This window comes from Littorina saxatilis, linkage group LG1, assembly GCF_037325665.1.
Source record: "Littorina saxatilis isolate snail1 linkage group LG1, US_GU_Lsax_2.0, whole genome shotgun sequence".
NCBI classification, from domain to species: Eukaryota; Metazoa; Mollusca; class Gastropoda; order Littorinimorpha; family Littorinidae; genus Littorina; species Littorina saxatilis.
The window spans coordinates 2,199,837-2,226,176 of NC_090245.1; the positions used below are offsets into that span (position 1 = coordinate 2,199,837).

Consider the following 26,340-nt stretch of genomic DNA (forward strand, 5'->3'; position numbering starts at 1 on the left):
AGCCTTTGTTCTGCTTGGACTATCTCTACACGTTTCATTTCTTTGTTTACGTCTGGTCTCAGCAGTGAGCACTACCAGTTGTCTGCTCTTGTGCCCATGAATCAAAGGGTATCTATAGATCGCCCACTTTGTTAACCAATATCAACAACCTAAAAAAAAAAAAAAAAAAGGGAGAGAAAACTTCACAAGTAGATAATTGAATTGGCAACAAACCTGTCTCCTCCCCAAAAGACTCAAGCCATGACCTTCCATTTGCTGCCCCTCTTCGTGACCTTCAGAGCCAAGGTCACTGCTGTTTTTTCTGCACGTCTGGGAATGCGCCACCATCTCCACGACGGCGTCAAACTTGGCACCGCAGGCCCTGCAAGAGAAACTTGACCGATGCGTCAGCATGTGGCGGCGCTTGAGCGTGTAGCTCTTGAAGGTCATGCCGCACATCCCGCAGCGGATGGACCGCTGGGGGGCCGCTGAAGGCCTGGGCTGGGCTTGGTCTGTGTGTGGGGCGGCGCCCAGAATGGTCTCCCACTCCAGGATGGAGTGCTGCTGGGCGTGTCGCTTGATGTTGTACGTGCGGTTGAAGATTCCTTTGCCACAGATCTTACAAGGGACTGTCAGAGGCTTCGGGGTCCAGACCTTCTTCCTACCTTTACCAGCACCCTTTTGTTTCATGCTAGCTGGAATCTTTTTGCCTTTAGAAAGCTGTGAAGTTGGTTTGACTCCATGCTGCAGCATGTGTTCTTTGTAATAGTCGGTGCGGTAAAACTCCAGTCCACACACGCCACACGTGTAGCACAGGTCCTCCAGGTGGCAGCGTGCATGGCGCGAGATGTAGTAGTTTCTGTTGCGTATTTCCCGGTCGCACACAAAGCACTGTAGCAGGGACACCTTCTTGCCCGCTGCTGTGCGATTCTTCTCCCCCTTTTCCAGCAGCAAAGCCAAGATTTTCTCATACGCAGGCACACCGACTGCGTACTGACTATCACCTGCACTTTGTGAAGATGGGGTGACAGTATTGTCCAGTGATCCTGCCTGGCTGTCTGAGGACTTTGCTCTGTGTTCAGGAGATGGAGGCGAGAAGCTGATCGTCATGAACCTCTCCGCCTCATCCTCTTCTTCTTCCTCTGCTTCTGCCTTCACTGACTTTGCAGGTTTTGCTGCTTCCGCTGTCACACCACTAACAGTACCAGTACCACCACCACCACCACTACCACCCTCATTGGCGTCAGCGTCAACAGATAGGTTTCCTGGTAATTCGGCTGGCATGCCGCCTTCATGGCCCTGCTGCACCACGTGGCGTCGCAGGGTGTGCGCATACTTGAACATCTTGTTGCACACCAGGCAGCGGAAGGTCTTGGCGGTCTCGTGGCAGCGGTTGTGCTGCTTGATGAGGTCCTTCCTGTTGCGCACCTCCTTGCCGCACTCCGGGCACGTGATGTAGCGGTGCTTCTTCTTCATCTTGCTCCTCTTGGAGCTCACGTCCTTGCGCATGCGAGCCAGCTCCGTTGCCACCAGCAGGAGGTCGTTCCGGGTGTCTGCGTTCGGTGCCGACAGGATAGCTTTCTCCACCTTGCTGATCATGTTGCCGAAGACGTTCGTTGTCCCGGGTTCAGCAGTCGATGCAGCACAGTCCGCAAGTTGATCCGTTTTCTTAATTTGATCTGCTATGTCTGGAAATGGTCTGGGGTTGCTCTGAAGACCTTCTGCTGAATCATGGTCTTTCTTTGGGATGAACGAGGTGAGGGAAGCAGCACTGGCTGTGTGTGTGTCGTCATTCAGCATGGGGCCATCGCCAGCATGGGTGAAAGTCTGGGCCATCAGCAGAGCCACTTCCCTCTCCAAACCAGAACGACCGCAATCCGGGGCCTTCAGCAAAGATAACGACTTCTCTGAAATTGTCTGCAATGATGATGACGAAGCCAACATCTGTCGTTTAATGTCAGCATTTGCATCAGCAGATGAACAAGTGGAGGTTGCTAGACTGGTGACGCCAAGTGCAGCACTTGTGGTCATGTGCATGGCAGGTTGGTGCTGCGTGGGGGGAGTGATGAGAAGGTTGTGCCTGAGGGCCAGGTGCTGGTCCACGCTCACGTCAAAGCCGTAGGAGTCCCGACACATGCAGCACTGCCACATCTGCTGGCCCACGACGATGACAGTGTCCGACATGGTGCACTGGACCGTGATGGTCATGGCCTCTGAGCTGTTGGTCGGAGCAGGCAGCCGCTCAGGAGGAGCAGGGTCGGGGGGCAGGAAGACAGCAGTGGCGTTGTTGGACTGGGCGAGGGACGCAGACAGAACAGGGTGAAGATTCTGTGCCATACTTCTTGGCTGAAGGTTCAAGGGCATGTTGGAAGCCAGCACCGGCACCACATCAGAAATGAGAGTTGACGCCGAGCTGTGTGTCGCCACACCAGTGTTCGCTGACTGGGCCGCCACCAGCAGCTGGGTGAGGGCAGGGTCTAGGCTGGACGCTGAACTCAGGATGACCCCGTCGCTAGGGATGGAGACCTGGCCGAGAGAGGAGGCCACCAGGGAAGGATTGAGCATGGGAGCGGGGGCGGAGACCATGGTGGAGCTGGACACAGGGATGTGCTGAAACGTGAAGCCCTCAGGCAGAGCCACTGATGCAAAGCCAGGATTGCCCTGGAGCTTGTTCAGGACCTCCGCTGCTAGGCTGTCGTGAGGTGGGAAGTACTGGGCACGCGAGTTGCCCTCCATTGTCAATGTCAGGTGTCAGTCTCGTTCCATGCAAACCTGTGCAAAGTCACAATATAAAACACACATTTGGATTTTTTTGCTGGAACAATGTATATACTGTTAACCATATAAATGTCACTTATCAACATCAGTCTGATACCATGCAAACCTGTGCAGACAAAGTCAATATAAAACGAACGTTTGAATCATTTTTCTGGAACAAGGTACCGGTACTGTTGAATGTATACTTTCCTCACTTAAAAATTATGCATGGTTAACTAGACCTGTATCATTTACTGATTTTGTCTGAAAGTGAAAGTGAAACAGATAGCAAGCATTTATGAGAATGATTCTGTTGGCTTTTGATCTGAATACATTTGGGTATGACTCACTAAATCAGAATGACAATTAAAAACAAACTAAAATATGAAGATCAAGGAAGAAACGTGCAATCACTTTTCTTCAGAACCTATTTTAATACACTTTGTCCAGATGTTCATTCACTAATTATTCAGGCAGGATATATTACTCCGCTAGTACCAATTAAAGCACATCCCAAAACAAAGAGACTGCCAACGTTCAAAAATTCAATTTTTGTTGGTACAATTTAATTTCCCCCTATTCAATTTTATATATCACTCCAGCTGTGCATGAGCTGCTGCTAGTACTTTGTGACAGGTACAACTCTGTAAGTTTTTTTGATAGAAAAGAACAGCTAGAATCATTCATTTAAAAATACACATTCAACAATATTATTTAACTAAATAAGATTAAATAAGAAAGTGAATTAACCCTACGGCTGGTTGTCGCGACATATGTTGCGCTACTTTACGTATACTGTCACCTGGTAGTCACGACATATGTCGCGCTACTGGCTCAGTCTGTTTGGTCGGTTCCGATTACCTCCCATGGATGCGAAAACCTGTATGACTGTTTGTGGTTTGTTTTTTCTCTCTGTTAATTCACCAGTGGCTATGTAACATGTGTAACAGAATTGCACCAGTGTAAGGGTTAAATAATAAAATTCCACCTGATTCTTGTATTAAAACTGACTGTTCTCTTTTTCTAGATGTAACTGTAACCATGTTTGGTCTTAGATGCAATTTTATTTACAGTAATTTCATTTGAAACACAAGTCGCATACTCTGAAAAAATCGCACTGCCAGTTGCGTTCAGCTGCCCGTTATGCCCGCCATGACAGTGCTGTAATTTTGACCAAAACACCAGTTGGACTATTTCGCTTCAGATCGTCAAAAGACGCACAGAAAACCATCTGTGTGAACGCTTACGTTAACATAAGAACAAAAGAGGAGCATCGATGTGCTCCTTGAAAACACAAAACCGTTGCAGCAACCTAAAAGTTAGGAAATGTGTAAGGGTCGCGACAATGATTGAATGGATGTCCAGAAATGTCACAAATGCCCGAGAAAGACTGCTTCTCTAACGTATTCCTGCACAAAAAGAACATATTCGATGATCTGAATAAATTCACAAAACAACAATGGCAAAGAAAATGCCGTTTTTCTGAGAACTTACGGAAAACAGAAGGACACGAACGGACACAGCTGTGTTCAGGAAACCTGCCAACCGGGTGGGTTGCTCGAGGGCGCAAAAATGGCGACGTTTCTGTGGCAGTGAATGATCCAAGGGACAAAACCCATATCAGTAAGGAAGTGATTTCGAGTCCCGTAATTGTCTCCCTTCAAGTGTCGAGCACAAAAAACGGGGGAGTGGAGGGGCATCTTGAACACACGGCCAAGTGTTCAAGATGCGGCGAGGGTTTGCATGCCGAGGAAGGTGACGGATTACATGTGAATTTCTTTAAAAAAAAAAAAAGAAGTGTTAACTACTACTGTCTTGCCAGTTTGTTCTGGTGCTGCCCTCCTGACCATGCCAGCAACATTTAATACCTACCTCAGTCACAAGCACATTTACAGCGACATCTCTCCCCCCACCACAAACACACAATTAAAAAAAGAAAGAAAAGACTTTACCTTGTTTTCAGATCTGTTTATAGCATACATAAATTTACCTCCATTGCAAGACTCCTTCCTTTTTAAAACCCGATTTCCTCACGTTTTTGGGGGTCTTTTTTTTTATAAGGGAAAGACAGAGCAACAATCAAGATCTCGCAGTCTTTCAGCAGAACCCCTCTGCACTTCTTTAAATCCTGAAGGCTGAGGAAACATTGGGTTGCTGCACTGCAGATACAGTGGAACCTCCTTTAAAGACCCTGATAGAAGACTCCCCCCCCCCCCCCCCCCCCCCTTCTAAGACTGTTTTCTCTCTCCCGACTTGTTGTTCCTAACCTCTGTCATTTGACTGTTTTAGACCTCATTTTCTCAGATCGATTTGTTGTTAGAGATCTGAAAAAGGTGGGGGGGGGGGGGGGGTGTGTGTGTGTGTGTGTTACATAGTAGTGTACCTACCTTCCGCCCAGTGACCTCACATGGTTTGAGATGACAGCAAGATCATTCCTTCGTGTTGGTCCCAGTGGGGCTACCATGTATTGTAGGACAAGTCGGCTACATGCAGCTCTCTGGCAGCAAATATGGTCCATCCGTCTTTGTGTGTGTGTGCATGTCTCTGCGACACCCGGACTTCATTTGCCACCCATCAATGATACATTTCTTTGTCCTAACGTGAACCATTTGTAGCAGATGGCGCAGTGCTAATTTTGTGTTCAATACTTTGTACCATTTTGACTGGATGGCAAAGTGGGAAGTTTTGTGTTCAATACTTCGTACCATTTTGACTGGATGGCAAAGTGGTAAGTTTTGTGTTCAATACTTTGTACCATTTTGACTGGATGGCAAAGTGCTAAGTTTTGTGTTCAATACTTTGTACCATTTTGACTGGATGGCAAAGTGCTAAGTTTTGTGTTCAATACTTTGTACCATTTTGACTGGATGGCAAAGTGGTAAGAGAAGGAACATGGAAGACACAAAGGGGGAAACTACGCTTGCTTTCAACATTTTAATCAAGTCTTGACTTCATGTATTCTAACCGCATTGGACACGAACCCGAACAGTTCTTTACCCTGCAGCCAATCTTAAAACTTCAATACAGTATAAAAATAGAACAACAATCTTTAAAGTTATTCCAGTTAAAACTGTTTGCCAAACAACAAAAGCCTTTGGTTTACACTGGCAAGATAACACGTGGCAATACTAAAAATTTGATTCAGACAAAATACTGTACATTTCAGCACCCCGGGTAGTGGTAAGATATGTGAATTACACCAGAAACAGCTGTGTTTCTCACCTGGATAATTTTAGCCAATGCTCAATTCAAAAGAATAAGATCACACAGAAAACAGACCAATTAAATAACCACTGTGAACAAAGAAGAGAAAAATCCTGACGCACAATAACGCATAACATTTACACAAAAAGATGAAACAAAGATTTTTGCAGCCTTTAGTACTGAAATGTTGGCAATTCAAATCCAGACACAGCCTAAGGTCTTGTCAAAACTAAGGGGAATGCTTCTTTGTTGATCTTCTGACAAGAGACTAACATTATGCTACTTTTCATTTATATAAATATATATATATATATATATTCTCGGCATAACCATGTGTCAAGTGCGAGGGTGTCTGCACCAGAAGACATTGCAACTTTCAATGCTTACGGGGTGGGGGGTGGATGTAAGTTGGTTGTTGGCTTTGAACGTCCCGTCAACCTATTTGGCAATGCTGGACCAAAAGGGTGTGTAGGAAAATATGTAAAAACCCACACACAAACCTATAGGCACCCTTTCAAAACCTGATCATGTACACCTACCTGATTAGACAGATGTCTATATATAGATTGGTTTGTTGAAGGTAGAGGTTATCAGAAGTACCCTGACAGTGAACATGGCAAAACAGACTAATTATGTTGAACACATCATGTGGTAGGTTTTCAAAAAGCACGAACCTGTACTCAGTAGATCTCAAAAACACAGACAGACAGACAGCTTCCATAGATAAGTAGATGATGGGACGCTGACTCTAAGGAAACTGAACAGTTCTGTGAACAAGGACAACATCAAAAAAACAAAAGAAACTAAGCTTCTTAGTGTACCCTATATGCACAACTAAGCTTCTTAGTAAACCCTATATGCACAACTAAGCATCTTAGTGAACCCTATATGCACAACTAAGCTTCTTAGAGCACCCTATATGCACAACTAAGCTTCTTAGTGAACCCTATATGCACAACTAAGCTTCTTAGTGAACCCTATATGCACAACTAAGCTTCTTAGTGAACCCTATATGCACAACTAAGCTTCCTAGTGTACCCTATATGCACAACATGGTTTGGGATGCTGCACTTGTCATTTCAGTGTCAAAATGCAGTTCTTTGAATACCCCAAACAACATTTTTCCCCCTGAAACGTTGACAAGTATGTGCTATGCAAGCATTTGGTCCCAAGACGTCAAGAATGTAATGAGAAATGCAACACTGCTCGTAATTTGTGGTACAGGATTGGTTGAGGTTTTGAAACTACCATTACGTGTGTGCACACCGGCTTATCAAGTTTTGCTGCACCTGGTTATCTTTCATCACCCATAGAAAAGAGAGAGAGAGTGGGGCAGATGAAACTATTGTCTGTGATTCTCTAAGGTGTCAACTATCATGCAACTGTCAGCTGGGAGAGAGAGAGAGAGAGAGAGAGAGAGAGAGAGAGAGAGAGAGAGAGAGAGAGAGAGAGAGAGAGAGAGAGAGAGAGAGAGAGAGAGAGAGAGAGAGAGAGAGAGAGAGAGAGAGAGAGTGGGGCAGATGAAACTACTGTCTGTGATTGTCTAAGGTGTCAACTATCATGCAACCGTCAGCTGGGGGAGAGAGAGAGAGAGAGAGAGAGAGAGAGAGAGAGAGAGAGAGAGAGAGAGAGAGAGAGAGAGAGAGAGAGAGAGAGTGGGGCAGATGAAAGTACTGTCTGTGATTCTCTAAGGTGTCAACTATCATGCAACCGTCAGCTGGGAGAGAGAGAGAGAGAGAGAGAGAGAGAGAGAGAGAGAGAGAGAGAGAGAGAGAGAGAGAGAGAGAGAGAGTGGGGCAGATGAAACTACTGTCTGTGATTCTCTAAGGTGTCAACTATCATGCAACCGTCAGCTGGAGAGAGAGAGAGAGAGAGAGAGAGAGAGAGAGAGAGAGAGAGAGAGAGAGAGAGAGAGAGAGAGAGAGAGAGAGAGAGAGAGAGAGAGAGAGAGAGAGAGAGAGAGAGAGGGGCAGATGAAACTACTGTCTGTGATTCTCTAAGGTGTCAACTATCATGCAACTGTCAGCTGGGAGAGAGAGAGAGAGAGAGAGAGAGAGAGAGAGAGAGAGAGAGAGAGAGAGAGAGAGAGAGAGAGAGAGAGAGAGAGAGAGAGAGTGGGGCAGATGAAAGTACTGTCTGTGATTCTCTAAGGTGTCAACTATCATGCAACCGTCAGCTGGGAGAGAGAGAGAGAGAGAGAGAGAGAGAGAGAGAGAGAGAGAGAGAGAGAGAGAGAGAGAGAGAGAGAGAGAGAGAGAGAGAGAGAGAGAGAGAGAGAGAGAGAGTGGGGCAGATGAAACTACTGTCTGTGATTCTCTAAGGTGTCAACTATCATGCAACCGTCAGCTGGGAGAGAGAGAGAGAGAGAGAGAGAGAGAGAGAGAGAGAGAGAGAGAGAGAGAGAGAGAGAGAGAGAGAGAGAGAGAGAGAGAGTGGGGCAGATGAAAGTACTGTCTGTGATTCTCCAAGGTGTCACCTATCATGTCTGTGATTATCTAAGGTGTCAACTATCATGCAACCGTGAGCTGCTCAAGTGTACACAATTCAACTTTTCTACCACCAATGAAAAACTGAGAAAAAAAAAGTAAAATCAAACCTTTGAAGACAAATGGTTGTGTCATCAACGAAACCTTTGAAGAAACTAATAAAAGCACAGAACACAACGCTAAATAGCAATGTAAAAACACAACCCTGAAAGACAATGCTAAAGCATCCCCAACGTGAAAACGGATTGCATAAGCCCCAAACACAGGGAAAAGCAAGAAAAGCGAGATACACTGTACAACTTTTTCTGAAGAATAGGGTCATACCAAGGGTTGAGGTGTCAATTATGCTTCATTACCGTACATTATAAACAATAATTTGAAAAATGCAGCATGTAACAATCTTTGCCGAGTTTGACCGATAAGTCCACTCCGTTTCCGCACAGGTTCAACATTGGAGGAAAGGCAAGGAAGAAACAGGGGAACAGCAAGAAAACATAAAATGCTTGGAATGCAAATGAATTCCAAGAGACAAAATACAGCAAACGTGAACAGAACAAAACCTGGTCATAAAAACAAATGAATACCCCACCGACTCTCTTCCATAACCTCAAACTATATTATTTGAAACTTGTACGAGGAAATGAACGTTAAATTGCAAAAACTATGTCAGTTGAAACATAGAAGTGAAAGTCAGTCACACGTTTGAAATAATTATGGCAGTGTTTTCTCGAAATGAATTGCACGCAGTCAAAAAAAAAAAGCATGCTGCCAATCCCTGAATAAATAAATAAAACATATAACCGTAATGGGATTTATATTTTTGTTACCTGTTTACTCACCTAAAAAGTGTACAATTCTTTTCATGTCCAGTGAAGAATAACCTCAAAAATATTTTGTTTTAAATGTTAAATGAGCCGTAAAAGATGTCAAAACCCTGCTACTAGTAGATTTCATTTTCTCCTATCTTCTGCATCTACAGGCCAAGAGCGAACACTATGGCCAGCATGTTATAGTAAGCTTGAAGTGACAAAATAAGGACAGAATAAAATCATGTGTCACAGTGAGCCAGGTTTTCATTAATCACAACATTTTTATCAAAATCTTGATCCCGCAAAATGCACGACTTTCTTTTTTGCTTCTTTAACTTTCTCGAAGAGCAAATTCAATTAGCAACAAATAAGAAGAAAAAAAGTCTAAAAAAAATGCTGCTGAGCCCATTACTCAGGGATGGTTGGTAAAAAGTCTGCGTGCTTGCAAAATTTAAAAAGGTTTTGCTCCTTCATTAAAAACCCAAAACAAAGCAAAACAAAAATAAAAAAATAAGTGTAAATCATTACCTGATTATCAGTTTGTAAGTTGAAAACCAGCCTGTACCATAATTATGAACAATGTACAATGACAAAAAAGCCATCAAGAAAAAAGTTCATGAACTGAGTTTATTTCTGACTGACTTGCAATGAAACAAAACAAAAAGGTTGCGAAAAAACATGACAGTTTCAATGCTAAACATACAAATCTGGTTACAAAGAATTTCATACACTTTCATATCATACAACACATAAAATGTGACAGACAATAGTTTGATGCTTTAGATACATTCACAGATTTGAAGAAACCTGGGCTCGTGAATTCCATACAGAATTAACTGAAAACAACATAATTTTGACAAAAACAACAACAAAACAACAGCCAGGTAATTTGCAATACTGAATGTAATCAAAACCAATACATGAATTCCTGCAACAGACAAGGTTTGCAATGATGCAGTTGCACTTTGCAAGCTGTGTTTGCAACACTTTGCATTCTATACTACACACTGATTGCAAAACCCAGACTGACAAAAAAATAACCATTCTAACACATATACTACGAACTGAGGTATCATTGCCAGCCCATGGAGAGCCTATCATTAACTTAGCCTTGAAACATTTAAAAGAAACGTGTGCACACAACAATGGATCTTTACCGCTAAGTAATACTTGGAATGTCAATGCCAAATCCATACACCCATAAAACCCAAACCAAACTTGTAAAATAGCGAAGTGAAGTACAGTGTTAATACGCATAACAAACATGGCATTATGATCAAAAATTAGTTGCTAGGATTCAAAATTCTAGGCATTACGAACAATCACTGTCATTGCCACAGCAATATACCAGACACTGTAAGTTTCTTCTTTGTTGGTGAATCTTCTTATTCCTCCCAGATCTAACCAGTGCAAATCATGTTTACTATCGATCATCATGTAATCACATTAGACATACTCATTCCACATGGAACACGGAACATTTTCAGAATACAGACTCTTCATACTGTTGGGTTCATTTAACATAGTCAATATCATTCAGCTACCAGCTTTAGACAAAGAAAAAAGTGTTGGTACCAGTCGGGCATCTTAGCTTCACAAAAACAAAATACTACTGTACAAAAGCAATGAAACACACAATTAATCTTTATTTCACCTCAGTCTTCAGTTTCTGCTTCAGTCTTCTCCGATACTCTTCTTGTGCGTACGTGCGTTCAGGTATGAGGGATGTTTTACCCTCCAAGGAACTCCACCCCACACCCCAAAAAGTCACAATAAAGCATAACTTTTCTCACTAACCCTATCTATTGCTCTCTATCCACTCATCCAGGTAGCCTTGTATGTTTCTTCAGCTGAAGATAAGAAAAAAGGGGCTATGTATGAACATATGCCAAATGGAAGTAGCAGACTCAGTCACACTTGTGTCTGCATAATGAGGACACGTTGATATGTCCGCAGGTAGGTTCACTGCTCGACTCTTGATAGATACATCACGCACTGGTTAGGAGAGTAGCAAATCAATATTACTACAGTAGTAAGGTTCAACCCAGATATAGTGTGAGCAACATGGTTTTAATGTCGCTTAAAACCGGTGATAAAGATGTTGACAAAGTCTGTAAAAATCTGATCTGCTTTGCTACTTGAAGATAAAATGTAGAGACGCTCTGAAAACCAAATTTGCCTCAACAAACACAGCAGTCGAATTGTGTCACAGAGCAGAGTAACATACAAATGATTTGATTACAGAAAATATTGATGAACATTATGCCTTGTTATGACACAAGTAAATATGCTTGCCCACAGGAATGATTGTTTCTCTCAATTTAAAGTCTCCTCTCCTAACATGACTTTAATTCAAACGATAGAACTCAACATCTTTTATTTTTTCTTTAATGTACACACTTCACTAGGGTTGTCTGAATACACACACTTAATCAGGCTGAGGAATCATTGTTTTGAAAAAACCTCTGAAGTTGGCCAGGGTCTGCGGGGCATTTTTGGCAGGAAATTTCAGTGGAACCTGCCCTGGAGACCACCTGCCCATTAAGACCACCCCAAAGGACCGTTTTTACGACTATATAAATCACCTGTCCATAAAGACCACCTGTCTAAAGAGACCACTTTTACTCAGTCCCTTAGGTGGTCTCTTTAGCCAGGTTCGACTGTATTTCTGGACAGCCTACCATAGCACATTGATCAGAAATTGTGAACCAAGACTATATCAAGTGATCTTTTCATCCTTGAAAAATATGGATCGGGCCAGATAACAAAACTTTTTTTCCTCAAAACTTGTTATTACTGGGAAACCAATCAGGATTCCTCTGAAATTCAGGGCTCCGAGGAGAACTCCCAAGCCTGCATAATGCAATGCCACAAGAGCCACAGACTATGGAGCCTGCATAATGCAATGCCACAAACTATGGAGCCTGCATAATGTAATGCCACAAGAGCCACAAACTATGGACCTATCTGGGGTAAGATGTCTTACTCTTCTCAGTCTGCATAATGCAATGCCACAAGAGCCACAAACTATGGACATATCTGGGGTAAGATGTCTTACTCTTCTCAGTCTGCTGCCCTAAGGAGATGGACAACCATTTTTCGGGCGAAATCATGTGCAACAAATGGCAGGTTAAAAATGGATCCGGCATCATAAAACAAGAATCCAGCGCTGCCTTTTCCTTGGACATCTCAGGAAAGAAAACAAGTACAAACAAAAAATCAATACAACTCTCTTTCAATTGGCACACTCTCAATTACCCTAAACATGAATGACACTCGTCAAAAGATGGAGTCAGTCCACACATTTATACATTACTTTACTCAGTTCATGATACACAAAAACTCCCCGTACTCTTGTTACTTTTTTGCCGGTGTCGTGATCTTCTTGGCTTCCCCCTCCTTTGCATCGGTCTCCTCACCCCCCTCCTTCCCATTCTTGTCCTCCGTTTTATTGTCCACCTTGGTGGCAGCAGGCTGCGGACACAGAGAGTAAAGAATAGGACCAAAAAAACCGGAAAGGTAAGTTCATGGAACTTTTAATTAGACAAATACACAAAAGGGGACATCATGAGTATGACAATCTAGTGCTCCTTGTAGTGGAGGACAAAAACTACGGTCAAACAAAAAATGATCGGGGTTTTTTTTCCGATGACAAAGGTAAAATCTCAAAGGGCTGATAGATCTGTTACTTTTTGTGTGTGAAGTTTGTTATTTATTCAAACCGGTGCATGTGGCTTTTTATTGACCAGCAATTGTGTGAGAAGAGAAGAGTTACTTCCCTTGTAAAGTCCACAAAATCAAGGCTTGTTTTGAAGGGTCAAATAAGTTGCAGGACAGGAAGCAACAAATAGGGTCGGTCAGGGTATCACAATTTTTTTGGTGTCCATGCCTTATGAGAGAATCAAAGGGAAAAGATAAAGAGGTCAGCTCAGTAATGCATTGACTTCTCAATGTGAAGATGGCAAGAGTTGTCGATATTAAGAAAAAGAACTAGAAACTAGCTAAGGCTACTTGGCAATCACATTTTTCACTAGATTATACACTTAGACCAAGCGTTGAACATTTATTATGTACACTGTGCAAAAATGCATGCACACACTCTCTGTCGTACTGCAGACTAGGTGTAGAGTCTCATTGGTATTACACCATTGACCCCTGCTTTAAAGAAATGTAACAGAGTGCCGTAACACTACGAGAGGGAGGCGAAGTGCAATCAAACAGGATTGAAAATGTTAGGGCTAATTTCTTAGCCCTATAAAAACTGTTATGCAAACCCGAAGGTTTCCATGAACATACAGACAATCGGAAACCACCAGACCCCATCACAAACAGAATTCCACAATCCACCGGTGTTGACTTAAGGCCAACAACTCGGGAACAGCACGAAAATGTTCAGTGGTCATTTTATGCCATTACCTGAACATATCATGCCGAGTCCCATCCCTGCTCGCAAGCGCCAGATGTAACCGAGTGCCGAAACACCACAATCACCTTTGGAGGCGAAGTCCAATCAAACAGGATTGAGAATTTTAGAGCTTATTTCTAAGCCCTATAAAAACTGTTATGCATTCGCCAAGGAATCCATGAACATACAGACAATCGGAAACCACCAGACCCCATCACAAACAGAATTCCACAATCCACCGGTGTTGACTTAAAGGCCAACAACTCGGATGCAGAGTCTGCTGTGAAAGGAGCGGTAGCCTCCCCTGTCACAGAAAGAAGAACAACGGACAGTTCCAGATGCCACTATATCCCTTATTTGTACTAACAAAATCACCACAACTGCTAAAAGTAACGACGTTTACCTTGGCTGCTGGAGTGGCTTTGTTGGTGGTTTTTGAGGCACTGTCCTGAAAACCAAACAAAATACCACCGTCAAAAGATAGCTTCCCCGTCTAACGTTTTTGTGGAACCATTGTAGAACCTATTAGAAGTTGGAAAACCATACAGAAACTGCCACACAAGTGACAGAACAACACAAAACATGTACTCTGTTTTTCTTCACAGTCACTTCAGAAAACTCCTTCTGCACAATTAAAACAAAACACATCCCAAGTCACAGGAATGTTATTATCCAATTTAACATGAACCTAGAACTGTGAAAAACAGCAACAGCTGAACGCACGCAATACAAGTCCATTACAATGAAACCCCCCCGATTTAAGACTTCCTCCTTTCAAGACCTTGATTTGTTCACATTTTTCTTTTTAACTTCGGTAAATTTACCTCCATTTTAAGACTCTGCATTTTAAGACCTGATTTTCTCAGATTTGCGGAGGTCAAGAGGAAAGTGGAGTCAAAGGATCTGCACCCACCTTTGTTTTAAAGATGCTGATATCGTGTTCGTCTTGGCAGTGCTGGCACAACGACCATGCACTGCTGAAGCGGGCGTCGCACGATGCACACTCCAGCTCCACCGGATCTTTGTCTTCTGCAGCAAGAAACCTCATCACACATCACATGATCAATGTCTCTTACAACAACAAACCGCATCACAGCATCAATCGTTTCAGGTCCTAACACTTTAAATTACAGCACATTGCTTGACAAAAGTGCCAAGTCAGAAACAAAATATTGTCGTAAAATGCTCCATTTACTGTCAGAAGATAAAACGATAACAAAATCAGTTTTCTGTTACAGCAAAATTTATCATAATCAAATAAATTCTCATATCAAACCTTCAAAACAGGTATAAAACAAGAAGAGCAAACGCTCGATCGAGTCACTTTCGCAGTTCTGAATATTATATGAGGCATCAGATGGACAGGAAGAAATTGCTATTCACAACACAATGAGTCACGTTCACATAAAATTTGAGCCCGGTCACATTTATAGTTTCCGAGAAAAGCCCAACGTTAAGTTGTGTGTTGCCGAACAGAAAAGGCTAGTTATCTCCCTTGTTTTTCTGATAACGTTCGTAAAAGGCTACAGATGTAAATACTTTGATGTAAAGAATAATCCTACAAAGTTTCAATCACATCCGATGAACTTTGTCAAAGATATAAAATGTCTAATTTTTCCTTTGACGCTGACCTGTGACCTTGAAAAAGGTCAAAGGTCAACGAAACCATCGTTAAAGTGTAGAGGTCATTGGAGGTCACGACTAAACAAAATATGAGCCCGATCGCTTTGATAGTTTCCGAGAAAAGTCCAACGTTAAGGTGGTGTCTACGGACGGCCGGCCGGCCGGACGGCCGGCCGGACAGACTAACACTGACCGATTACATAGAGTCACTTTTTCTCAAGTGACTCAAAAACCAAACATTTTCAAGGTTTCACTCTTTCATTGGTTAGTCTCTTTGTATGTGTGTTTGGTTGTCTGCGTGATGTACCTTGCTGTTTTGGGGGGTTTGTCTGACACTGGCATGACATGCGCAGACGACAGGGGATCTTCTTGTGCTGGGCCAGGCTATGCAGGCTGGTGAACTGAAGCTTGCACACCCCGCAGATCAGCACGTCAGTGGAGGGCGCTAGTGCTGTCGCTGCACACACAACAACACTCAATCACAAACTACATCTCATTCAGCAAGTTCACGCAAGAATACCACCAATCATGCTAGGTGTATACCTAGGCAATAGATTATAACAGTCGCAAATTTATTCAAAAATACGATCAAATATCATTTATCTACTCAGTACCCTGCTATTTCTCCCCACCCTGCCCGACAGCGCCCTTTCTCGCTACAAGTAAAGCACTTCTCCTTCTTCTTCAGCGTTCCCGAAATTCTGGTGACGTGTGAGCTCGTTTGCCCATTTGGGTTCCCCACACTATATTCTGAGAGCATAGTCAGCTTCACTCCGCTTTCGTTGGGTAGGCATGCTGGGTATTTTCGTGTTTCCATAACCCACCGAACTCCGACATGGATTACAGGATCTTTTCCGTGCGCACTTGGTCTTGTGCTTGCGTGTACACATGAAGGGGGTTAAGTCACTAGCAGGTCTGCACATAAGTTGACCCGGGAGATCGGAAAAATCTCCAGTCTTAACCCACCAGGCGGCAGCGACCGGGATTCGAACTCACGACCTCCCGATTAGGAGGCTGACGTCTTACCACTGCGCCACTTCGCACACCCACTAACCCTTAAACACCCTCACTCACAAATCCAAAAATCAATTAAGGATTGTGGATGTGGTAAACAACGGCATTAACAAATGAGTGTTTTGTTTGGCATCGTCTTTACTTCTATTCTATTTGACCGTGGATTCTTCAATATAAGCTATATGTTCGAGTATGAATCCGTAAAGACATATATTGTATATATATTTCACAATATCTAAATTGAATAAAGTTTTGTTCAAACCAGAATAAAAGAAGCCTGCTAGAAATGTGATGGACAATGCAAAAACATTTGCAAGTAGCAATGACAGACAAGTGATGGCTTGTGGCATCATTTAGCAACCAGGGACAAACTTGTCATAAATCACAGATAGGGAAGATCGTTTGGCTGTTCACTGTAATTCTCTCCTTCGTAATTTTCTTCACTGAGAACTTCCTTTAGGGCAATAGTAGGATTCATTTGTTTGCTTCCCCTGCATGCAACCAATCAAACTTCATATTTTTTGCCCACTCAGCACGTTTACAATTAAGGTGCACACTGATCGATACAGATTAGGAGTAAAACGACAAGCAGTGAACACAGGAAGCTCTGTTTTTGACTTTGAGATTTATCCAGCAGAACAGGTACTAGCAACAGACTTGGTTGCACGGTCAATGTTCCACTGTTTGTTTGTTTGTTTGCTTAACGCCCAGCCGGCCACGAAGGGCCATATCAGGGCGGTGCTGCTTTGACATATAATGTGCGCCACACACAAGACAGAAGTCGCAGCACAGGCTTCATGTCTCACCCAGTCACATTATTCTGACACCGGACCAACCAGTCCTAGCACTAACCCCATAATGCCAGACGCCAGGCGGAGCAGCCACTAGATTGCCAATTTTAAAGTCTTAGGTATGACCCGGCCGGGGTTCAAACCCACGACCTCCCGATCACGGGGCGGACGCCTTACCACTAAGCCAACCGTGCCGGTAATGTTCTACTGACCAAGTTACGTTCACATCACATGTGCAGTGATGTACATTTTAGTCGGTCTCCGGTCTCTGACCAATCCAATTTCCCCAGGACCTATAGCTTTAACCCCAGCAGGACACAGGTCCGATTAACCTACAGAAGAAGTGGTCAAGGGTCCGATCGTTTTTGACAATGAAGCGGACATGCGGACTGTTCAATTTTCAAGAGGAAAGCTTGTTTCGGTTTTGCCAAGCGAAAGTAAACACTGCGTGAAGAAAGCTGGTTTCGGTTTTGCCAAGCGAAAGTATGCACTGCGTGTGACCACTTTGTTGAGTGAACGAGGCACCATGTGGGATCTGATTCTTTGAATTAATTTATCCTCAAGTTGGATCAAGAAGAAAAAAAGAAAACCGAACCCATATGGTGCCTCGAGTGCATTCATTGGCTCAGCAATAAATCGTTTAAACCAATGGGAACCACCCGTGCATGTTCGCACATGCGCAAGGCATTACTTTTCGTCATAATATCCGGAAAAACCGTTGTGCGTTCGAACGAAAATAAAACGAAAGAGAAACGACATGGGTCCGAAAAAAAAGCTCCAAGCAGATAAAAATCAGCAGACATTGATGTCCATGCTGCGTTCGCCAGCCACTGTGGCTTCAGCTGAACCAACAACAACGTCAACCGAGAACGAACTCGTCGAAGTGGAGAGTGATGGTGAAAGTGCAACTGCAAGTACGTCGACGAGCACGAGAGAGACAACCCAAGTCAAAGAGTTGAAAGACAAGAAATCACGTTCCTTCTCTGAGGAATGGAAAAAGGTATATCCTTGGCTGACATATGATTCGGGGAAAAAGTTGATGTTTTGCACAGTTTGCTCGTCGGTAGGGCTGCATCGTGAGAATGCGTTTGTTGTGGGATGCGACAACTTCAGAAAATCTACAGTTAAACTTAAAGACCATGTTTTCACGAAGTGTCACAAACACGCTGTTGCTGCACCAGGACACAAGGAGAATCAAGAGATATGCGAGAAAGTTGTTTTTTCAAAGCAAGAAAAGGGATTAGCAACAGCGACCGACAACTGTTCAAATAACTTTGAAATGTGATTCAATCCTTTGAGTATCTAGTCATGACAGTCGCGGAAGGTGGAAGAATTTAAACTGAAAAATCTTTTTAAATGCGGTTTTACGAGTCGTGTTTTTGTCCTATTGAAATTGCAATCTCAGGACACTGTGTCCTATTGATTTTCAGTCTTCAGGACAATTGTCCTAAAGGCTGCTAGAAAAATGTACATCACTGCATGGGCAAAACAGCCAATGGAGACAGCGTGCACAACGCGAAACAACTGACCACTGGTGGAAGGCCTGGCGGCATTGGTTGTGGACCGAGTCACTGTGGCTGCAGCACGTTTGACCACAGCTGCCGCCGCTCTGTTTGCTGACGAGTTGAGCATGGGTCTGGCCTGTGGACGCGGCCTGTTGATGACGGGGTTCTTGGGACCGCTGTTGGCAAGGGTGACTAGGTTGCTGCGCTGCAGGGAGGGGTTGCTGTCCTGACGCGGTCGTTTGGCCAAAGGCGGCATTCCTGGACTGGACTGCATAGGGGGACGCCTGCAATGGAACATCAGCAACCTTAGTTACTCACAGATGATGTGTCTGTTATAATGTACATTAAAGATGACTGTTGCACTCTACTTGCTTGCAAAGTTTAGCAAATGTAGTTACTGACACATTGATATTGCATCAAATGTAATTACTGACATACTGGTACTGCATGACAAAGCCAGTAACTTTTCATTGAGAGGAGGTTAATATTCTGCTGTGTTCTACTCAGCATACTGAATATTAAATATGCCTGTCATGGAAGGACACCTACACTGTTGGGACACTTCGGGCTAGTCACCAGGGACACCATGTCCTTAAATTGCAGATACTACTGTGCAAATCTGTGTATGATTGTATGTGTACCTGTCATTCATGGGCGGGCCTGCAATCCTCTTCTGTGGCGGTCTGTTCTTTGGTTCTGACACAATGTTTAAATCTGAAAAATAAAGATAAAAACGTAAGTTGTTACACCCCTTATAAACAAATCACACAGGGCTGTATCTTGACACCCGCCCGCCCGCCGATGACCGGTTCAAATCTCGTCGGACGAGTTCAAAATTCTTCTCCACCGCCCATTCACAAGTTTTGAATTTGTTGAATCGAATGGCTTCAAAGTTCAATGGACACAGAGTATGACCTACAAGCATTATGATAATGCCAGCCATTTTTAAAACCAGCATTATTCTTTTGGTGCCCGAACAAATCCTAGTTCTCTCAAAAACACTATCTCCATTATGTCAAGTATTTGAAACAAGCCAAAGCTATTTAAATTTATTCTATTTAAATGGAAAAATCAAGTTTCTCTAACAAAAATACACCCCGCTGTAGTAAACCATATAAGTATGTAGTGGAGGAGTGGAAGGGTAGTAGTAGACACACGAAGCCCAAGTCCAAGCGTCTTGTTTCAACTTTTTATTCAAGAAAACAATGCAAGGAAACGTAGAGGCCGAAGGCGAAACCCGTAGACAGCAAAGCAAGTGTAGTGTCGTGTTCAGCTGCTAGGAGCGAATGCATGCTTATGCCGGGGTCCGGCTTATACTTATAGCCCCGGCGCGGACTGCACAGAAAGCACCGTCCGCCGAGAATAAAAATCGCCTGAATACGGCCAGAAACACGGAATCTGTGTTTCTTACACTTGCTTTACCCTACGTTATTTAAACAAATACATAACCAATCATAACAAACAATACATCAAATTAAAGCTACGACCTTTAGCTTTCCATTGCAATAGATCACATTTCATAAAAACTTATATTTATTTAGTAGGATGCAAAAACAATGGTCCTAGTAAAGGCACTGAACCAACTTCAGTGCGGAAAATTACAAAACTCTCTAAACTGGAATAATGGACAAACTCATAAATCATACAGATAAAAAGAAGAACCCTAGACAAACATCATGATATGCGTTACTTGGGGGAAAATTATACAATGACTTAGTACGAAGCGGTAAAGTCCGAAAGTAAATGGAATCGGCTAAATTCCTGCGCGAGTACCTGTCTGCATAAATTAGCAATCTTTGCAGAGGAACCAAGCATCACTCATTACAACCAAATCCTTATAAACAAACTAAAATCATATGCAACATAGGTACGGGATATGTAATAGTGATACAAAAATGACAAAACAATGATTGAAAAGACAAAGTTTGTGAGAATCAGTTTCTCTCGACGATACATGAAAACCGGTCAAGATCAGAGTGACGCTTTGGTCAGTTCGAAGCATTATCGTAAATAACACAATAATATGCAGCCATCCAGCCTAATCAGTGACTTCTATGCAAACCTAAATATAATTAGGACCGTATCAAAGATAAAAGGGACTTTGAAAGATAGAAGTTAGGTAGATATATAAAGAAAGGTATTTTATTAGAATTTGCGCCGGCAAGGTGCGCGCGCATCATCGTATCGTCTGCTATGTACTGTACACAAGGCTGTTTCGCTATGCGATGATTAGAGTGTTTAGGGTAGCGAAGTGCACTTTGCTACAAGTAATTAAACAGTGGTGGGAAATGATTTACCTAGCTGCTGCCCTGCATACACCTGGCCGTTTTCAAAACCAACCGCCCTCCGAGCCTCTCCTGGATAGTTGAATTGCACAAAGGCGTAACCTTTGTGCATGGAGATGCCCGACACTATGCCGTAGCGACGGAAAATGTTGTCCACGTCTTCTTTGCTGAGGGCATAGGTATTGAGGTTACCCACAAAGACACGCGAGTCTTTGGAGGCAAAGTCGGCCGAGTTGGTGACATTGCTGATTTGGCCTAGTCCAGCGAGGGGTGGCCCATGGGCATGGCTAGGGGGAGCGTGACTGGGCCCTCTCCGCATCATACTGTCCTCAAACAAATCTGCACACAAAACACAGATAAAAGCATACTATGAGTATGACCTGCTTTCAAATTCAATCCTGACCAAACATAGTATAATACTAATGGTAATAGACAAGTGCGAGGATTAACTAAATTTACTCATCTTTCTTTGTTTTTTAGTTGTCGTTTGTTGTTACTCATCACCAAAAATAACCCAAATACTGTAAGCTGAATCGGTCAAGGAATACTCGAGAATTAGCTTTTTATGAGCCACATACTTAGGCCAAAAAAAAAAATGCTTTGGTTACGGTTTCATGGCCAAAAAAAATAGGGTAGGTAGGTCGATTAAACTTTTTTTTGTTTTGTTTGTGGTTGGTCCCTCTTGAAATGATAAAAATAATCGTGTATGCAGGATATTCGAGGTATTTTCATATTGGTGTATTCGTCCGCTTCACTGCCATCAGGAGTCAAACGAACACACTTGAAGTGAAGTGATTTGATGTGGAAACTATCCAAGTTTTCGAGAGTCATGCCAAGTCCAGTTCGAAAGAGTCTTCGGGCTCGGCACTTATTTTCGTCGACCCAACACATTTTATCCCGAACAGTTTGCCGTCCAAAGTTGGATGAAAATCATGAAAAATGTCCACCAAGGTTGCACTCTTCGAGTACCGACTTATCAGTCGTGTTTGTTCGATATGAACGCACTTTCCGAATACGATTGCAAATGCAGACGACATCTTTTTACGTTCGCGCAACGAACGAACGCACGAGACTGACTTCCCTTGGATATGGGAGTTGTAAAAAGCGGAGTGGTGTCCCTTGTCGGGCTTGTTGTTGTCTGCTCGCCGGCGATCAATGTTTTCTCTGTGCCGTGGTGTTGTCGTTTTCGGTGGGTTTTTGTGTGTGTGTGTGTTTGTATGTGTTTGGTTCATTTTATTTTTAGCTTTAGGACAAAAAACAAAGTTTAGGGTCGGCCCAAAAAGTTAGGGTCGGTCGGGAAACCGTAACCAAAGCATTTTTTGGGGGCCTTAAGATAAGTGAACCTAACTTAGATTAATTTAGTGTGAGACTGTGACGGTGAACCTCAGTCACACTCAGAGTAACCCGGCGCTAAATCAGAATAATTATGTGAGCCCCCCCCCCCCCCCCCCCCCCCCCAAAATAGGTGTGGTTACGGTAACATAGCCCAAAAAAATAGGGTAGGTAGGTAGGCAATCACTTTTTTTTAAAACTTTTTTTCTAATGTGTACAAATTAAACCTACTTGACAGGGAAATAAGTGTGCGACTCGGGCGCTTTCGCTTTCATTGCGTTTTTTGCACTGGTTTTTTTTTTTGGTTGACAAATGTAATAAAAAGTTATAGGATCGGCCCCTAAAAATAGGGTAGGTCGGGTTACCATAACCACACCTATTTTTTTGGGGGGGGGCCTGATGTGTTCAGTTATGTGCAAGGCTTTGCCCAAGGGATCTTAGTCTTACATCTAACCAGCTCTAGTTCCAATCTTCATCGCCCACTGACACAGTTATGTACTGGAACTAATTGAAAAAAAATTGAAATGGATCCAGGTGTACCGGGTTTGAAGGACCTAGAGTATGAGGAGCGTCTCAAAGTCATGAAGATACCTAGTATGTGTTACAGAAGAGTGAGAGGTGATATGATAGAAGTGTACAAGTTCATGCACGGTGTGTATAACTGCAAGAATCCTCTCGAACTCAATCAGCAGTCTGGTACTAGAGGACACTGTTACAACTACAAGTTAAAGAAAAACGCATGTAAAACCAGCTTGAGACAGCACTTCTTCACAAACAGAGTTGTAGACACTTGGAATGCACTGGACAAGTCAACTGTGGAGGCGCCGTCATTAAACAGTTTCAAGAACAGAATTGACAGTGTGTTCAAGGACTACATGTACTGTACTAAGGTTAGCCACCCAGTGTTTGCCACGAAAACCACTCCCAGCCATAATATATACGCTACCGGAAGAAAATCATGACAACACCAGAGAAGACAGTCTGCTTGACCTAGTCTTCACCTCAAACCCAACCCTCACCCGAAACTCCCAGTCCATCCCAGGCATATCTGACCATGAATGTATCATCACCGACCTTGACACCCATCCCCAACGAGTGAGACAGAAACCAAGAAGATCCTATCTGTACTCCAAAGCTGACTGGGCCGAAATGAACAGTGTGCTTGACCGCACCGCAGAGGAGCTGAAACAACTGGCCTCTGAAAACGCTGACATCGAAACACTCTGGATGACTTTTAAGAACTCAGTCACGTCAGCTGTGCAGAAGCACGTCCCCTCCACCCTACGAAGGAAAAACAACAGCCTACCCTGGATCAACAGGAAGATAAAGAAACTCCTAAAGAAGAAACGGAGACTGTACAAACAAGCCAAACGGACCAGACACTGGGACAACTACAACTTCTTCAAGAAAGAATGTAGACGTGAAATACGCCGCGCCGAATGGGAGTACTTGAACAGTGTAATAACTGAAGGGATGAAGGGAAACAACACCAAACCCTTTTGGCGCTACGTGAAAGCCCGTCGCCAGGACAACGTAGGAGTGGCACCACTACAGAACGGAAGCACCCTATACAGTGACAGCATCTCCAAAGCCAAGATCCTCCTAAACCAGTTCCAGTCTGTCTTTACCCGAAACGACGGCTCACCACCCCCCCAGATGAAAGGCCAGCCCTATCCCAGTCTAAATGAACTCTTGATTAGTGAAAACGGAGTGGCAAAACTCTTAAGAAACCTGAACCCCTCCAAAGCCCCTGGCCCCGACAACATACCCAACACAGTACTAAAGATATGTGCAGATTCCATTGCCCCATTCCTCACCCTGATCTTCAATCTTTCAGTCAGCACAGGCCAAGTCCCATCTGACTGGCGCTCAGCGAACATCTCTTCCGTGTTCAAGAAAGGCGACAAGAACAAAGCAGAAAACTACCGCCCCGTGTCCCTAACCTCGGTAGCCTGTAAGTTGCTGGAACACATCATCTGCCGCCACCTACACACTCACCTTGAGAAACACAACATCCTTACCAGCAGAAACCATGGATTTAGAACCGGACACTCCTGCGAGACCCAACTGCTTACCACTATGCAAGACCTCCTCCACTCAAACGACCAGGGAAGGCAAACTGACATTGCCATTTTGGAATTCAGTAAGGCCTTCGACACAGTCCCCCACCACAAGCTGCTCGGCAAGCTGGACCACTACGGTGTCCGTGGACCCATCCACACCTGGCTCTCCAATTTCCTGACAAAGCGGAAGATGAAGGTGGTGCTGGAAGGAGAAGCAAGCGACGAAGTCCCAGTCATTTCGGGAGTCCCACAGGGAACGGTCCTTGGACCTCTTCTCTTCCTTGTGCACATAAACGACCTCCCCGATCAAGTGAAGGCAAACGTACGACTCTTCGCAGACGACTGCCTACTCTACCGTGACATACGCTCATTCCAGGACCACATCGAACTTCAAAAAGACCTTAAGAACCTAGAGTGCTGGGCAGAACAATGGGGCATGAGATTCAACGCGCAGAAATGCTACATCTTATCCACCAAACCCAAATCCCAGTACTTCTACACACTGGACAATACCATCCTTAAACACGTCAGCCAGAGTACCTATCTCGGCATCCAAATATCCTCCGACCTGAAATGGTCACCCCACATCTGCAACATCTGCAACAAGGCAGGGTCCGTCCTCGGATTCCTACGAAGAAACCTGCACAACTGCCCGCAAGAGTGCAGACGCATGGCGTACGTCACTCTTGTCCGATCGACCCTCGAGTATGGGGCAGTTGTGTGGGACCCTTATCTAAAACAGGACATCGACAAAATCGAGAAGGTACAGCACAAGGCAGCCAGATTCATCTGCAAAGACTACAGATCCAGAGAACCTGGCTGCATCACAGCAATGCTACAGCGACTAAACCTACCCACACTTGCAGATCGGCGCAAACAACTCCGCCTGACAATGCTATATAAAATAACGGGAGGACAAGTACCAGCCATACCCCCAGAAAGTTTCCTCACCCCCGCAGATAAGACCAAGCGGAAAATTATATCAACAAAGTTTTACGGGTGCACATCAGAAAACCCCGTTGAGAAGCGAGTCTACAACAACTCGAGACCCTTCAAAATTCCGGATAGCCGATCTGAACCGTATAGAAACTCTTTTTTTGTCAGGACGCCGGCTGAATGGAACCGCCTACAAGACTCCGTGGTACATTCAGCAACTGCCAACACATTTACATCAGGTGTTGGCAGGGCCCCACCACCATAGGCGCACCGCCAGGTGTTTTTATCCTGCTTTTAAACACTGCCCAAATTCCAGCAGTTGACACCACCAACCTGGAAGGGCATGCATGTATAGAAAGTTTTTAAACTCCGTCACGCTGCGCTCTCTCGCCCATTGCGACGACAGCCATTATTGGCTACTGCAATGTACTACATCCAGATCCAGATCCAGAAAAGTCTAGACAATAAGGCACGATCAAAAGATCGTTACACTAGGCCATCTCAAAGTTAGGATAATCAATAGTACCGGTCAAAAGATCAGATATATAGGCTTAGACATCTGCAAATTTATCTTATCTTATCTTTAAGACTGAATGTCCGTGGAAATGGAATAACAATAAAGCACCACTTTCAAATGGAAAGACACATCAAGTGTCTACACACCAAGCTGCTTCTAGCCCCCCCGCGTATGTAGCTTACTTTTGTGGATCGTACGGGTACAGGTTGTTAACCTAAATCGTCGCACAAGTACAAGTAAGTAAGTAGTACAAGGTGCAAAAAACAACAAACTCTGATTTGTTTTTACACGTTGTGTTTCACGTAGTGATCTGAGATGGTCAGAGCGCTAAAGACTTTGCGTTTCATTTTTCAGGCGAGTGTACATATCTCTGATCTGTGATCATTGCTACGATTTCAGAATCTAAGTGCTAGGCATGGTTGTTTCAACTGCGAATCGCCTTTATCTAGAGCGCTTGTGCGTAAGTATAACATAGTCACTGCCATGGATATTAATGTTTTACAATCATACTCAAATTGGTTATGCAAATGCATTACTCACACTTCCCGATGTCTTGAAAGAACAAACACACGTTGCTTTCTGTTTCCCTCAAAATCTTGTGCTTGAGAACAGATGGCGCGTAGTGCTTCCGGTC

At 43.8% G+C, this 26,340-nt stretch overlaps 2 protein-coding genes across 2 annotated transcripts in view; both read right to left on the reverse strand.

Moving 5' to 3' along the window:
• The window catches only part of LOC138959243 (zinc finger protein 850-like), a 14,505-nt gene extending 10,173 nt beyond the window's left edge, over positions 1-4,332 (reverse strand). Inside the window, exons 1-2 of the mRNA XM_070330649.1 lie at positions 4,231-4,332; positions 214-2,751 (exon numbers count right to left, since the gene is read on the reverse strand). Of these exons, the coding sequence (XP_070186750.1) occupies positions 214-2,715 (2,502 nt within the window). The 5' untranslated portion in view covers positions 2,716-2,751; positions 4,231-4,332. The remainder of the gene's footprint in view (positions 1-213; positions 2,752-4,230) is intronic.
• Positions 4,333-9,848: 5,516 nt separating this feature from the next.
• Positions 9,849-26,332, reverse strand: LOC138959253 (uncharacterized). Its single transcript, XM_070330659.1, has 8 exons — positions 26,247-26,332; positions 20,871-21,197; positions 19,215-19,287; positions 18,598-18,857; positions 15,571-15,720; positions 14,554-14,669; positions 14,044-14,088; positions 9,849-12,709 (listed from the first exon to the last, which is right to left on the reverse strand). Exons 2-8 carry the CDS (start codon positions 21,178-21,180, stop codon positions 12,593-12,595), a joined length of 1,071 nt encoding a protein of 356 aa, XP_070186760.1. The 5' UTR covers positions 21,181-21,197; positions 26,247-26,332; the 3' UTR covers positions 9,849-12,592.
• Positions 26,333-26,340: the final 8 nt, after the last annotated feature.